Genomic DNA, 15715 nt, shown 5'->3' on the forward strand with positions numbered 1-15715 from the left:
GGCCCGGCGGCCTTCTCCGGGGCGGAGTCCGGCCCCCCGGGCCCGCCCCGGGGCGACGCGCCCGCGCCGTGGGTCCGCGGGCCCGGGTCCGCGTCGGACGGAGAGCGGCCCTCCGCGGGTTCGGGGGCCGGGTCGGGGTCCCCCCTGACTCCGTGAGTCAAGTCCCGCTTAACGGAGGAGGAGGAGGAGGAGCAGGAGGAGGAGGAGGAGGACGACGACGACGACGACGAGGCGGAGGAGGAGGAAGACGAGGAAGAGGGACCGATGCCCGAACCGCCCACGGACGAGTGCGAAACGCAAAAGGGCCCGGCCGAAACGGAGTCGGCCGAGTCCCGGGGCGGCCCGTCTTGGTCCCGCGGGGGAGGCGTCGCCCGTGGGCCCCGAGCGTCCCGGAAGGGCGCCCGCGGGTCCGGGGGGGCGTCCGCCGGGCCGGCGGGGGACCGTCGCCGAGCGGCGGGCCCGGCCGCGGCGGCGGCGGCCTCGGAGCGGCACGGGGGAGGGCTCCCGTCGCCGGAAGACCGGCCGGCCTCCGGCCCCGGAGTTCGGCCGCGGGGGGCCGAGCCCCGGCCGCCCCCCCGGCGCCCGGGGGAGACGCGGGCCCGTCGGGCCGGGGGGCCGCCGCCTCCCCGGACGGGCCGACCGGCTCCCCGGGCCGCCCGGGGGAACCGTCCCGGTCCCCCTCTCCGGGTGGACCGACCTCCCGGAACCCGTTGGCCGCGCCCGCCCGGCGGCTCTCCGTCGGAGGGGGCCCCTCGGCGAGGCCCGCGCCGTCGTCAGTCGGGAGGGAGCGGTCGGCCCGCGGGAGGCGGGGGCCGCGGCCGGCTCGGCGCCTTCCCCGGGGGAGCCGTTGACGCCGGGCTCGGGCGGGCGACGGATCCGGGACGGCTCGCGCTCGGCCGGGAGCGGGACGGCCGCCTCCCTGCCGCCGGGCCCCCGGGCCGGGGAGGGGAGCCCTCGGGCCTCCTCGGGCGGGCGCCGCCTCGGGAGGCGGCCCCGGCGGCCCGGGGGGCGGGGCGGCCGCCTCCCGCTCGGGGATCCGGGCCCCCGCCCGCGGCTCGCCGGCCCCGGGGCCCGCGGCCGGCGGGCCCGGGGGCCGGGGCCGCGGCCCGGGCTCCTCCGCGGCCTCCGGCCCCGGGAGGGGCTCCTGGGCCGCTCGGTCTTCTGGGCCGGCCTGGGCTGGGAGGTCCGGGGGCGGGAGGCCGCGCCCCCGTCGTGCCTCGGGTGGGAGGCCCCCCGGCGGCCGCCCGGCTCGTTGGCCGGGGAGCCGCCCCGCTTGGGGCCCTCGCCCTCCGGGGCCCGCTTGGACTCCCGCTCCCCTTTCGGGGCGTGCTTGCGGCCCTTCTCGGGGTCCGGGTGAGGGGGGTCCGCCCGGCCGTCCCGGTCCCCCTTGGGGCGGGCGGACCGGGAGTCCCGGTAGGAGGAGGAGTGGGAGGCCGCGGCGGCGGCCGCCGGCCGCCGGCCGTCCCCGGACCGGGAGCGGGCCCTCTTGTACTCGTCCTCGGAGTCGGAGCTGTCGCGCGGCCGGGCCTCGGCGTAGGAGCGGGAGTGGCGCGTCCGGTCCCGGTGGGGCGAGCCGCCCCGGTGGTACCGGCGGTCCGAGTCGTAGTGGTGGGAGCGGTCCGGGCGCGAGTGGGAGGAGCCCGTCCGGGGGCCCCGGTCCGAGCGGGAGCGGGAGCGGGAGCGGGACCGGCTGCGCCGCCTCTCCCGCTCCGCCCGCGGGCGCGAGGACGGGTGGCGCGGGTCCCGCTCCCCCTTCGAGTGGCCCGAGTGCCGGTCGTCCCGCTCGGCCTTGGGGTGCGAGGACCTGGGCGGCTCGTCGCCCCTCCAGCCCGCCGAGCCCCTCTTGGGCTCCCGCTCCTTCTCCGCGCCGGCGGGGCCCTTCGCCTCGTGGGGCCGCGGGCCCGGGGCGCCGCGGGCCGGGTCCTCGTCGGACTCGGAGCCGTGGGCCGGGCCCTCCGACTGCGAGGCCTTCCTCTTGGGGCCGGCCCTCCTCGGGCCCGGGGGAGCCCCGCAGCCGTCGGGGGCGGCCTCCTCCTCCTTCCCGAGACGGCCGCCTTCCCGGGGCGGCGATCCCGCCGGCCGCTCGGCCGGGGGCCGGCGGCCGCGCTCCTCCGGGCCGCGGGCCGGGGCGTCGGGCCTCGGCGCCGCCTCCGGGCGCGCCGGCTCCCCGGGGGTCCGGGCCTCCCCCGGCGGGGGCGGAGCCGCCGCGGGGGCCGCCGCCGGGGTCGGGGGCCGGGCCGGGGGCGACGGGGTCCGGGCCGGGGGGGGCGGCGGGGGGGGAGCGGCGGCGGGGGGGCGAGGGGGGCGGGGACTCGGCCGGGGCCGCCTCCGCCGTCCGGCCCGGCGACGGCGCCCCGGGGCCGGGACCCCCGGGCGGGCCCGGGCCCGGCCTGGCGGTCACGTGCAGGAGGTGTTTCTTAAAATGGATCTTGCCCAGCTCCGCCTTCGGCTTGGGCGGGGAGGGGTCCTCGGCCGGGGCGGGCGGCTCCCCGGGGTCCGCCCCGGGCCCGGGGGGCGGGTCCGCCGGCGGGGGCGGGGGGGCGGCCGGGGCCGGGGGGGCCGGCCCGTCGCTGGGCTTCTCATTGCCCAGGGCGGCCAGGAACCGGTTCTGCAGCGTCTTCTTGGTCAGGCTGAAGCTGAAGGACACCTTCTGGCGGCCCTGCTCCTCCAGGTTCACCTTGGTCTTGGTGCCTTTGGGCAGGAAGCGGCTCGACGCCACCCCCTTGAGCACCGGGCCCTTGACGAAACCCCCTCTCTGCCCGCTCTCCGGCCTGCCCTGAGAAGACAGAGAGCGGGAGCCGTCAGCGGGGCGGGGAGGTGGCCCTCCGCCCCGCCTCGGGGCCGCCCCGGTCCTCCGCCCCCTCCCCCGGGCTCGGCCCGAGGCGAGCCGGAAGCTTCCCGGGACAGGTGGGGTCGGAGGGAGGGCCTATCGACCCTTTTCGGTTTCTAAAACTGGCGCGCGTCCGGCGCCCATCGCCCCCGAGGCCCGGGTCGTCGACCCCCCGCAGCTCCCGCCGCCGACGTACGGACCCGCGAGGCGGACGGCGGGAAGGGGCGGGATCCAAAGGGCGCCGCTCCTTTTAAAAAAGCGGTGCCGGAGAGGGCTTCCGCGAATACCACGGGACTCCCCGAAAAGGAAACGAATGGGCTTCGGAGCAAAGTGAGCCGGCGCGGCCTTTGGAAGGCCAAATGACCGGTCTCGGATGAGCGTATTTCGGAAGAGGAGGGGCGAGCTCTCGCGGAGGAGGAACCGACGGGAAAGGAAGAGTCCGGGGAGAACGCGGGAAGGGCGGCCCGGCGGATAGAGACCGCGACGACGACGGCGGGGCGGGGGGGCCGCCGGCCGGGCCGCGGATTCCGGCGGGACGTCCCGGAGGGAATACGTCCGGGAGTCGCTACGGAGCGGAGACGACTCCGCGGCCCTCGACGAGAAGAATGACGGGCCGGGGACCGTACCGGGCCAGACCGATCCGGTCCGTGGGGCCAGCGGCCGGGAAACCCGAGAGGGTCCCGGCGAGTGAGAGCCGCCCGGCCCGCCTCGGTCCGGAAGAGCCCCGGGGATTTCGCGGGCTGCTGCTCTTGCAGCGATCCGTCGCCCCTCGACCGAGGTCTCTTCGCGTCGGTCAGCTCGAAGGGGCGGCTTCTCAAGGAAAAATAATGACAATCGCGGCATCCGGCAGGCGCCCGCTACGTGCCGGGCACCGTACCGCGCGTCGGGCGTCCGACTCACCTCGTTTTCTTCTTCTCTATTGCGATCCGGCCGAGAGAGAACGTGCGAGAGAAAGAGAAGAGGTGGAAATAAATACACGAGCACAGAGGGGCGACCGCGGAAGCGATTCTTTCATCCAGTGCGGGAGGCCGGAGGGGAGGGATCACGGGGCCGGGGGTCGGGAGGTGGCGGGTTCTAACTCCGGCTCGGCCGTCCGGCTGCTGTGCGACCCGGGGCGGGTCGTTTCCCTTCTCCGTCACCTCATCCGTAGAATGGGGGAGTGAGCCTGCGAGCCCCGCGGGGGCCGGGGGCCGGGCCCGACCCGGCGCAGCGCTCCGCACGCGGTAAGCGCTCAACAGATGCGGCCGAACGAACGAAGCGGCGGAGCCGGGATGAGATCCCAGGTCCTTCCCACTCCCGGGCTCCATTCACCAGGCGACGCTGCCTCCCGTGCAGGGAGGGGAAAGGTCCGGGTCGAGCAGATGAAATCCGAGGGGGCTTGGGCTTCCGATCTGGGGGGACAATCCACTCACCCACACCAAACCGCCCGCTAATGGGGGAAAAAAGATTAACCCGCCCCCCCCCCCCCCCAAGTCTTGAAGCCCACCCCGTGGCAAAAATGACGGAAACAGCCTAAGACCGGCTTAACCGACGCCTCGATTATCAGCGTAATAACGACGACGTTGGTATTTGTTAAGCGCTTACTACGTGCAGAGCACTGTTCTACGCGCCGGGGGAGATACGGGGGAATCAGGTCGTCCCACGTGAGGCTGGCAGTCCCCATCCCCATTTTACAGATGAGGGAACTGAGGCCTAGAGAAGTGAAGTGGCTTGCCCAGAGTCACCCAGCTGACGCAGGGCAGAAGCGGGATCGGAACCCACGACCCCTGACTCCCAAGGCCGGGCCCTTGCCACTGAGCCGCGCCGCTTCTCTATCGTGAGCCTCTTGGAAGCCCCTCGGTCCTGGGGACGTTCAAGGGACGGTGTACTGGCTAGAGCCCGGGCCTGGGAGTCGGAAGGTCGCGGGTTCTGATCCCGGCTCCGCCACCCGTCCGCTGGGTGACCCCGGGCCGGTCACTTTACTTCTCTGGGCCTCGGTTCCCCCATCCGGAAAACGGGGATTGAGACCGTGAGCCCCACGTGGGACCGGGACCGGGTCCGACCCCATTAGCTCGCACCCGCCCCGGCGCTTCGTACAGTACCCGGCACATAGTGGACAGCTTCAAATACCACAGTTACGATTATCTGTCGCATCCCTCAGAGAAGTCACCACCGGGCAGCCACCTTTTCATTTTTAAATGATAATGATAACGAGGATGGCATTTGTTAAGCGCTTACTAGGTGCCAACCGCTGTTCTAAGCGCCGGGGGTATACGCGGGTCGTCCCACGAGGGGCTCACGGTCTTCATCCCCATCTGACGGATGAGGGGACTGAGGCCCAGAGGAGTGAAGCGACTCGCCCACGGTCACACGGCTGACGAGTGGCGGGGCCGGGATTAGCACCCCCGACCTCCGACTCCCAAGCCCGGGCTCTTGCCATTCGGCCACGCCGCCTCTCGGGCGATCTTCTTTAAGCCCGTGCTACGTGCCGGGCGCCGCACTAAGCGCTGGGGTAGCCACACGTTCATCACGTTGGACCCGGCCCCTCTCCCACGTGGGGCTCAGAGACCTCGTCCCCATCTTACGGGTGCGGGAACCGAGGCTCGGAGACGTCAAGCGGCCCGCCCAGGTTTACGCAGCAGACTGTGTCCGGCCTACATCGGAACGCATCCACCCCGGCGCTTAGAACAGTGTCTGACACACGGCAAGCGCTTGAAAACCCAAAAAGACCCCCCAGAAAACCGAACCCCGTCCTTGGCGGTCTCCAGATCTCCCACAAGCACAGACCTGCACGAGCCCACGCGCCCGCCGCCATCTTGGACCACTCCATCTCCCCGTGGTTCCTTTATTCATTCGTTCAACCGTACTCATCGAGCGCTTACTATGTGCAGAGCACCGTACCGAGCGCTTGGAACGTGCAATTCGGCCACAGACAGAGGCCATCCCCGCCCGACGACGGGCTCACGGTCCGATCGGGGGAGACGGACGGACAGAAACAAGACAGCAGAACGCGGAGTGAACTCCGGCTACTCAACGAGAGGACGGAGCCCCCCCCGATGCGTTCAGTGCCATTTACTGAGCCCTCACTCTGCGCAGAGCCCTGGGTAAATCGCCGCAGTAACGAGCCCCGGTATCTGCTAAGCGCCTAACCACGTGCCGGGCGCCGTCCGAAGCGCCGGGGCGGGTACGAGCGGATGGGCCCGTTTTCCAGATGAGGCCACCGAGGCCCGGAGGAGTGAAGCCACTTGCCCCCGGTCACCCAGCGGACGAGCGGCGGGGCCGGGATTAGAACCCGCGACCCCCGACGCCCAAGCCCGGGCTCTCGCCACCGAGCCACGCTGCCTCTCGGGCGCTTGGGAGAGGACGCCCCCGCATCCTCCGCCAATCGAGAAACGCCACCGGCTGACTGATTTTGGCCGGCCTCAGAAAGAGAAATGACCGTTCCCCCGTCGCCCCCCGCCTCTGCTAATTTGGGAACACGGAAGACGGCTCCGTATTTCGGGAACGCGGGCCGTGTGGGGGCGCTCCCACGGAGCTCCCGGCGCGGTCCTCCGGCAGCCGCTCCTCAAAAATCATCATCTTCCCAAAAGGCCAGAGTCGTTTCTGCGGCGGTGACCCCGATACGCCTCTCGCGGCAACCGCACGGACCGCCCGCTCCGCCGGTTGACTCTTCAACACCTCTCCTTCCCGGCGAGGTCCGCGGCGGGGACCTCTGTGACTCGGGTGGCTACTGATGGGTTCTTTTCTTTTTTAAATGGCATCCGTTGAGCTCTTCCTTCGAGCCCGGCGCCGCTCTGCAGAGCGCCGGCGGCAGATCCGGGATAACGGGGTCGGACGCGACCCCCGCCCCACGTGGGGCTCGCGCTCTTAGCGGGCGGGAGGACGGGGATCGAATCCTCCCTTGAACGGTCGAGGCAACCGAGGCCCGGAAAGGTGAAAGGACTGGCCCGACCTCACCCGGCGGGCACCGGGGGAGGCCGGGATTAGAACCCGGGGCCCCGGGGCTCCCAGGAAGACCCGCCATTTCTTTACGTCGCCCTCCCCCCGTGGCCAAGACGGTGCGTCGCGCCAAGTGGCCATCGGGTAGACGCCTCTGCTGTTACTGATCATCGTCAGGGTATCTGGTAAGCGCTTACTACGTGCCAGTCACCGTGCTAAGCGCTGGGGTGGACGCGAGCGACTCGGTTGGCCCCGGTCCCCGTCCCCCGTGGGGCTCACGGTCCCAACCTCCATTTTACAACCGAGGCGGAGAGAGGCGAAGTGGCTCGCCCAGGGTTACCCGGCAGACAGGGGGCCGAGGCAGGACGCCGCCATTAGCGGGAGCCGTGACCCGCGGCGGTCGTGTTTATTGAGCGCCGGCTGGGGGGCGGAGCACTGTACTAAGCGTTTGGGAGAGGACAACGCCCCCGCTAAGCCGACACGGCCCCCGTCCACAACGCGCCGCCAGTCTGGGGGCGGAGATCGACGTTAATATAGAGAAATGAATTAGAAACACGGACGTAAGCGGTCGGGGCCGGGAGGGGCGGTGAATAAAGACAGCGAGTCGGGGGGACGCGCGGAAGGGATCGGGAGAGGAGGAGCCGGGGGAGGAGAGTCACTGTCTGGACGCCGGGGAGAGTACGACGTAGCCAGTAATCGAGATCTCCGCCCTCCAGGAGCTGAACGTCTAGCAGAGGAGTCCGTCACCCACGTCGCCTTGGGACAAGGGGGAAGGCACGGCGGGACGGCTCTCTGCCCCTTGGACAGGCCGGCTGGGCGAGGGTGGGAGTTGGCTCTACGCCTCTTCCCTCCTCTCCCCCGGACCTGAGAAGCAGCGTGGGCCTAGTGGTCGGAGGCCGGGCCTCGGAGGCGGGAGGACCTGGGTTCTAACGCCGGCCCCGTCGCTTGTCGGCTGCGGGGACGACGGGCAGATCGCTTCCCTTCTCTCCGCAAAATGGGAATTACGGCCGGGAGCCCCACGGGGGACAGGGACCGCGTCCACCCCGATGAGCCTCTGACCACCCCAGCGCTCAGTACGGTGCCAGGCACCTAGTGAGCGCTCAGCGACTACTCTAATTACTATTAATGGCCTTTGTTAAGCGCTCGCTACGTGCCAGGCCCTCTACTATCCCCGTTATTATCACGGCGCCCAGGAAGTCAAGAGAGACTCCAATTTCGCCCCTTCCCCCCCCGCCTCGCCTCCTCCCTCACCCCATCGCGTCCCAGACGGCCGGTACGAGGCCGGGCGCATTGGGGGAGCTTAATAATGTCGCTCCTAAGGATGACAGCCTCCGCTGAGCACGTGCAGATCTGAAAACTGGTTGAGCTGAAAATAGCAGGTCAGTTTCAGAACTCGGAGAGGCGCGTTTCTGAAGTGATCTTTGAAAAACGAAAACTTACTGTGGTAAAGCAATTAAATTCACTTGTTCCTTTTCTCTCTCTACATATATATATATATATATACACGCATATATATATATACACACACACATTCCCACACCTGTTTGAAATCCCCCGCTTTCCCCCAGAAAACTGCTCTCCTTTTTTTTTTTTTTCTGGATAGGTAGTATTCAAATGCAGGAGCTCAACGGTTTTGAGCCTAAAATAGCTTCAAATCCGTTCTAAGAAAAGTCGGCTTTTAGGCCCAGATCCCTAAGATAGCCGTGGTCTCCCAGTTTCCCGATCCGTTGAGCTAATTCTAAAGCGAGACAGTGAAGCCCCTTGCCAAGCGGAGGGAGCGTTCGGGGGAACGAATCTTCAAAACAGATGGCAGAAAACCGAATGTCAGGATTTGCATACGCAACCCGAGCCGTCCGTTTCGGAAGATGTGGTCCGATTCGCTTTTCCGGAAGCCCCGGACGACGAAGCTCGGCTCCGAGAAACCGATCTCGGTCGACCGAGATTGATTTCAGGAGCGGGAGAGGAGGGAGAAGCGAGGGTGGCTTGAGCGGAAAGAGCCCGGGAGTCAGAGGACTCACGTTCCAATCGATCCATCACGCGGCGGCATTTATAATAATAACGCTGGTATCTGTGAAGCGCCTACTGTGTGCCGAGCGCTGTTCCGAGCGCTGGGGGAGATACGGGGTCATCGGGTCGTCCCACGTGAGGCTCACGGTCCTCATCCCCATTTTACAGACGAGGGAACTGAGGCCCAGAGAAGCGAAGTGACCCGCCCGCGGTCACCCGGCCGACAAGTGGGCGGAGCTGGGATTCGAACTCATGACCTCTGACTCCCAAGCCCGTGCTCTTTCCACTGAGCCACGCTGCTTCTCTATTTACTGAGCACTGACTGAGCGCAGAGCTCTGTACTAAGCGCTTGGGAGGGGACGACGGAAAAGAGGTGGCAGACACGCTCCCTGCCCCCAACGAGTTACAAGTTTAGAGGGTCCTGCCCATCTCGAACCCAGCCCCGAGTGACCCCGGCCAAGTCCCTTCACTAGGCCGCACTTCCCTCATAATAACTGGGGCGTTCGTTGAACGCTCCCTACGTGCCAGACGCTGTATTGAGCGCTGGGGCGGACACAGGCCGGACACGGTCCCCGTCCCAGACGGGGCTCGCGGTCTCGACCCGTTTCCCAGCGGAGGTAACCCCCAGGGATGAAGCGACCTACCCAAGGTCACACGGCAGACGAGCGGCGGAGCCGGGATCGGAACCCACTGGCAAAATGGGGATCTGATACCCGTTTTCTCCCCCTGTTTATTTTTCTCTCGTCCTCTCCCAAGAGCTCAGTACAGTGCCCGGCACGCGGTAAGCGCTCAGTAAACACGTTCGATTGAATACTCTGGCCCCGAGTCCCGTCCGGGGCCGGGACTCCTTCCGACCCGATTTACTCCCATCTACCTCGGCGTTCGGTACGGGGCGAAGCGCGTTTTCGGCGCTCGACTAACTCCACGACGACGACCGGCAGGACGGCCCACTGGACCGCGGCTTCTAATCCCGGCTCCGCCTGCCCGCGTGACCCCGGGTAAGTCACTTCACTTCTCTTGGCCTCGGTTCCCTCGTCGACGAAACGGGGATCGCGACTCGGACGGGGACTGCAGACCAACCCGAACGGCCGGAACCCACGCCGGCGTTCAGTACGGTGCCCGGCACGTTAGTCAGCGCTCAAATACCCACATCGCTCGGGGGAGAAGCGGGGCGGCCGGAGAGCCCACGTGAACTCCGTTTTCCGACAGGATTTCTCGGGGGATCGATTCGGTCCCCCCCGGCCCCGCTGCTGCCGAGGGACACTATTAAGTAGCTCGGCTCTATGCCGTTCCAGGGTTCACCCCCTCCTCCTCCGGTCCCTGCTCTAAGAGCATCTCCCCCCGACCCCCCGGAAGGGGCAGGGGGTCAGTGCCCCGTCGTCTCCTGCTCCGTCACAGTCGGTCAATCCCATTTACTGAGCGCTTACTCCGTGCCGAGCACCGTACTAAGCGCTGGGGAGAGGACGGCAGAACCCCGCCCACGGTAAGCGCTCGATAAATACGACTGAGTGAACGAGAGACGGACACATTCCCTGCCCGCGACGAGCCCCCGACTTGCTTCCTTTGTTCATCCCTTCCCGGCCCCTCATCCCTGAAGTCCATCTCGTCTATTGATTTATTAATGAATATCATTATCGTATTTTACAGCGTTTACCACGCGCCGGGCACCGTTCTGAGCTCCGAGCAGATTGCTTTTCGTGTCCCCGTCTAGACTGGAAGCTCCTTGTGGGCAGGGAATGTGTCTGTTGTACTCTCCCAAACGCTCAGAACGGTAAGCGCTCCGCGCACGGTAAGCGCCCGGTAAGTACGACCGGAAAAAAGAACAGTGAGCGCTCCGCGCACGGTAAGCGCCCGCTAAGTACGACCGGAAAAAAGAACAGTAAGCGCTCCGCGCACGGTAAGCGCCCGGTAAGTACGACCGGAAAAAAGATCGGTAAGCGTTACGTACACGGTAAGCGCTCAATAGATACGACCGGAAAAAAGAACGGCGAGCGCTCCGCACACGGTAAGCGCTCAGTAGATACGACCGGAAAAAAGAACGGCGAGCGCTCAAAATGACCGGAAAAAAGAACGGTGAGCGCTCCGTACATGGTAAGCGCTCAATCAATACGACCGGAAAAAAGAACGGCGAGCGCTCCGCACACGGTAAGCGCTCAATAGACACGACCGGAAAAAAGAAAAGCAAGTGCTCCGCACACGGTAAGCGCTCAAAACGACCAGAAAAAAGAACGGTGAGCGCTCCGTACACGGTAAGCGCTCAATCAATACGACCGGAAAAAAGAACAGTAAGTGACGGTAAGCGTTCAGTAAATACAACCGGAAAAGAACAGTAAGCGCTCCGCACACGGTAAGCGCTCAATAGATACGACCGGAAAAAAGATCAGTAAGCGTTACGTACACGGTAAGCGCTCAATAGATACGACCGGAAAAAAGAACGGCGAGCGCTCCGCACACGGCAAGCGCTCAGTAGATACGACCGGAAAAAAGAACGGCGAGCGCTCCGTACATGGTGAGCGTTCAATAAATACGACCGGAAAAAAGAACGGCGAGCGCTCCGCACGCGGTAAGCGCTCAATAGATACGACTGGAAAAAAGAACAATAAGTGTTCCGCACACAGCAAGCGCTCAATAAATATGACTGGAAAAAAGGTCAGTAAGCGCTCCGTAGACAGTAAACGCTCAATGAATACGACTGGAAAAAACCAGTAAGCGCTCCGCACACAGTAAGCGCTCAGTAAATACGCCGGAAAAAAGAACAGTAAGCGCCCCGCGCACGGTAAGCGCTCAATACATACGACTGGAAAAAAGAACGGTAAGCTCTCCGCGCCCGGTGAAGCAGCGTGGCTCGGTGGAAAGGGCCCGGGCTTGGGAGTCCGGGGTCATGAGTTCGAATCCCGGCTCTGCCGCTCGTCAGCCGGGTGGCCGTGGGCGAGTCACCTCACTTCTCTGTGCCTCAGTTCCCTCAGCCGTAAAATGGGGATGAACCGTGAGCCTCCCGTGGGACGGTCTGATGACCCCGTATCCCCCCCAGCGCTCAGAACGGTGCTCTGCACCTAGTAAGCGTTTAACAAATACCGGCATTATTATTATTATTATTGAACGCTCAATAAACAGGACCGAATGAAAAGTTCCAGGTGCCGCTGTGACGTTGCTCACCCCGTAGAGACACAGGCGCGCACCCCAGGACCCCCAAAAGGTCAAAAGGATGGTTCGCGGAGGGGGGAGAAGGGGGAAGGGGGAGAACTTTCCATTCCGCCTACTAGTCACAAAGCCAATTATGTAAATTGTCCGGGTTGCTCTCGGTGAGGCCGTCTCCCCCCCCACGGCTCCACCGGGCACTTCTGTTCTCCTCCGAGACGCGAGTCGATCGTCTGGGACGACGACGGTCTGGGACGACGACAGCGGTTTCCGAACCCCAACTCCCTGCAAGACCACGGCCAGATCGAAAAAACCCGCCGGCCGCCGGGAGGGTTTCCCCCTTAGCCTCCCCGAGAGCCCTCCGGGGCCCGGCCCGGAGAACCGCTCGGCCCGGGGAGCCGTCGTGGGATCGGCTGAGGGCTCGCCGAGGGGCCGACCGCTGCTCTCAGCGCTGGGGGAGATAGGCGACCCGTCGGGTCGGCCACGGTCCCTGTCCCGCGTGGGGCAGGAGAGGTGTCCAATTCCCCCGGCTTCACCGCTGAAGACACCGAGGCGCAGAGAGGGGAACCGAGGTCCGGGGGCAGGCGGTCGGCCGAGCCGGGATCGGAACCCAGGTCCTCCGACTCCCGGTTGCCGGGCTCTTTCCACCCCGCTTCAAGTAGTAATGATGATCACGCTGGTATCTGTTAAGCGCTTACTACGGGCAGAGCGCTGCTCTGAGCGCTGGGGGAGATGCGGGGTCGTCAGGTCGTCCCACGTGAGGCTCACAGTCAATCCCCATTTTCCAGATGAGGGAACTGAGGCGCAGAGAAGCGAAGTGACCTGCCCACAGTCACCCAGCTGACGAGCGGCAGAGCGGGGATTCGAACCCATGACCTCTGACTCCCGAGCCCGGGCTCTTTCCGCTGAGCCACGCTGCTTCAAGGGACTCCTTCCCCCTCCCCGCACTGACCGATCTCCAGAGAACCGATGACTGACTCCATCGAAACCCCGCACCCTTCTCACCTCGCGGGAGAGACGACGTGGACGAGGGCGAACCGGAGACAAACCCGGGGAAACCGAGACGCCCAACAGGCCCGGCGACGTTGGAACAAGAGCGGATCCCGAAGGGACGCTTCGTGGGTGAATAAAGACCCATTTTTTAATATATATCTATATGAGATGGTATTTGTTAAGCGCTCACTACGCGCCAGGCACTGTTCCGAACGCCGTTCCAATTTGGACAGAGACCCCGTCCCGCGTGGGGCTCACGGTCCCCACCTCCATTTTCCAGATGAGGTAAGTGAGGCCCCGAGAAGTGACCTGCCCAAGGTCAGAGAGCACACGGGGGAGGGGTGCCGGGACGAGAACCCAGGTCCTCCCGACTCCCGGGCCCGGGTCCGATCGTCTCGGCCGCGCTGCACCTCGGACTCCCCTGGCCCAAGAACCTCAGCGTGCGATAAATCGTATTTATAAATACGACCGTCGATCCGATTCACTGAGCGCTTCCCGCGTGCCGGGCGCTGTACTAAGCGCTTGGGAGGGGACGACGACGGAGCGGTCAGCCCCGTTCCCGGCCTGCCACAAACTTCCAGTCCAGAGGGGGAGACGGACGTCACTACGATTAAACAATTTACCATGTCAAATTTTCTACTCGTGGTGGCCCCAGAGGGAACGGGGAGAGCCTAAGGTCGGATCGCTCCACCGGTCGTCCGTCGGTGGAGTCTGCCGAGCGCTCACGACGTGCCGGGTTCTGTACCGGACGCCTGGGAAGGTCCTCCGGCGTCACGCGGCTGCCGGCCACCGCGGCGCGCGGCTGAGTGCCGGGTCCGGTGACCCTCCCCACGGCAGCCAACCATCCATCCACCTGTCGTCCCGGCCGTCATCCCGGCCGGGAATTCTTCCACCGTCCCGTCATCCCTCCACCCCCCCACCCATCCATCCCAGGCGGAGGGACGATTTAGGACGCGGAGACAAGATAACGGGGGACGGGGCGGGAAGTCACAGATTAAAAACGTCGCGGCTCGGACCCGAGCACCTGCTGAACACCGACGCGACGCTTCTCGGCCAACTGCGACCGACCCTCGCTTTCCCCTCCCTCCGACTTTCCTTTCGAAGTCGGGCTTCGGGAACACGGAGCCCGGCCCGCTCCGCCTCTCCTTTCCGCCAGCTTCTCACTCCACGGGAGGCAGATTCAACAGAAACATCTGATCCGTCAACCTCACCCAGGTTGAAGCAAAGAAAGTAACGCGTTAAGAATATTTTTTAAATAACAGCCAACTGTCAAGCGCGTTCTGAACCGAAACCGTCCCTTCCTTGTCTACACGGGGATAGGTAAGCTCTGCCCCGGAGAGCGTTCGGTATTTGGAGAAAGTCATAATGATAACTGTGGTATCTGTTGGGCGCCTGCTATACGCTAAGGGCTGGGATGGGCACGAGATAATCGGGCCCGACGCAGGTTCTGTCCCGCGTACGGCTCGCCGTCCCGATCCCCGTTTTCCACATGAGGTAACCGAGGCCCGGAGGAGTGAAGCGACTCGCCCAGATAAGCGGCAGAGCCGGGATTAGAACCCAGGTCCTCTTCCACTAGGCCACGCTGCTTCCCAGCATCGACCCCGGGGGCCGAGCAGAGCGCTTGGCCCGGGGCGAAGCGCCCAGCAAGTGAGAAGCAGCAAGGAGTAGCGGATAGAGCCCGGGCCTGGGCGTCGGAAGGTCACGGGTTCCAATCCCGTCTGCCGGGTGTCCTGGGGCAAGGCGCTTCGTTTCTTGGTTTCCTCATCTGCAAAACGGGGATGGGGCGGGGGACTGGGCCCAACCTGATCTGCTCGTATCCATCCCGGCGCTGAGTACGCTTCCCCGGCACACAGTAAGCGCCTCCCACATGCCGTAATTCCTATTATTACCGTAATTCCACTAAGTTCTCGTCCCGTTTTCCTTTATGGAGCGACTGGGATCGCCCCATCTCCTCTTCCCCACCCCCCAGTTGTACGGAAGAACCCGACGGGTTAATAATAACCAGGCCCCGGCTCTACCCACTGGGCCACGACGTTACATCGGGCCTGACTTCCCGGGGCCGCCGTATAACTTGAGAGAGTCGAGAGGGAAGGCCCGGCCCAAATCCAAGGGAGCGCCTGATATAGACGCCGGAGGAGGGAGCGCTCGGAACAGCGCTGCGCACACGGTTAGCGCTCGATCGATATCGCCGATGGAGGGAGGAACGCGAAGAACTGATGGAGGGAGAGGTCTCCGTTCAATACATTCCTCGAGAGACGCTTACGTAACTGAAAGGTCTTAACCTCCGCTCCGGCACACTCCTTTCCCCCCGCCCAAAATCTTGCAACCGAGGCAACCCACCTAATAATCTCTCGATCCTCTCATCTGTTTCAACCTTAATTCACACATAATCCAAAAAAAACCAACCCCAAATTCAACTAAAACTCAACTACGTTCTTCAGGAAAGAGAAGCCGCCAGGCCTCGAAGCTCAACGCAGGCAGGGGACGCGTCTACCAACTTCATCCTCTGCTCTCCCAAGCGAAGAGCTCAGTGTTTCGCACGCAGTCAACTCCCAATTAAATACCACCGATAGACCGATTGATCAGCCTCGCAGAAAGGGGATGGGACCGGGGGGGGGGGGGGGGGGTCAGGATACCTGGGTTCTGCCACTTGCCCGCTGCGCGGGACCTCGAGCGAATCACTTCTCTTTTTGGCTCTTAGTTTCCTCATCTGTAAAATGGGGACCCGTCCTCCTTCCGCACCCTCCCTCCCGGACTCTGAGCCATCTGGCCATCTTGTAGCTTCTGGCCCAGCGTCCAGCCCACAGAAACCGCTGCGCGGACACGGTC

General features: G+C 65.1%; 1 protein-coding gene across 1 annotated transcript in view; it reads right to left on the minus strand.

Moving 5' to 3' along the window:
- SETD2 (SET domain containing 2, histone lysine methyltransferase) overlaps window positions 1-15715 on the minus strand; it is a 61786-nt gene that overhangs the window by 43240 nt on the left and 2831 nt on the right. Inside the window, exons 2-6 of the mRNA XM_029078077.2 lie at window positions 3731-3746; window positions 2327-2776; window positions 1124-2181; window positions 698-830; window positions 297-479 (exon numbers count right to left, since the gene is read on the minus strand). Of these exons, the coding sequence (XP_028933910.1) occupies window positions 297-479; window positions 698-830; window positions 1124-2181; window positions 2327-2776; window positions 3731-3746 (1840 nt within the window). The remainder of the gene's footprint in view (window positions 1-296; window positions 480-697; window positions 831-1123; window positions 2182-2326; window positions 2777-3730; window positions 3747-15715) is intronic.

Source organism: Ornithorhynchus anatinus, chromosome 13 (assembly GCF_004115215.2).
Source record: "Ornithorhynchus anatinus isolate Pmale09 chromosome 13, mOrnAna1.pri.v4, whole genome shotgun sequence".
Taxonomy (NCBI): domain Eukaryota; kingdom Metazoa; phylum Chordata; class Mammalia; order Monotremata; family Ornithorhynchidae; genus Ornithorhynchus; species Ornithorhynchus anatinus.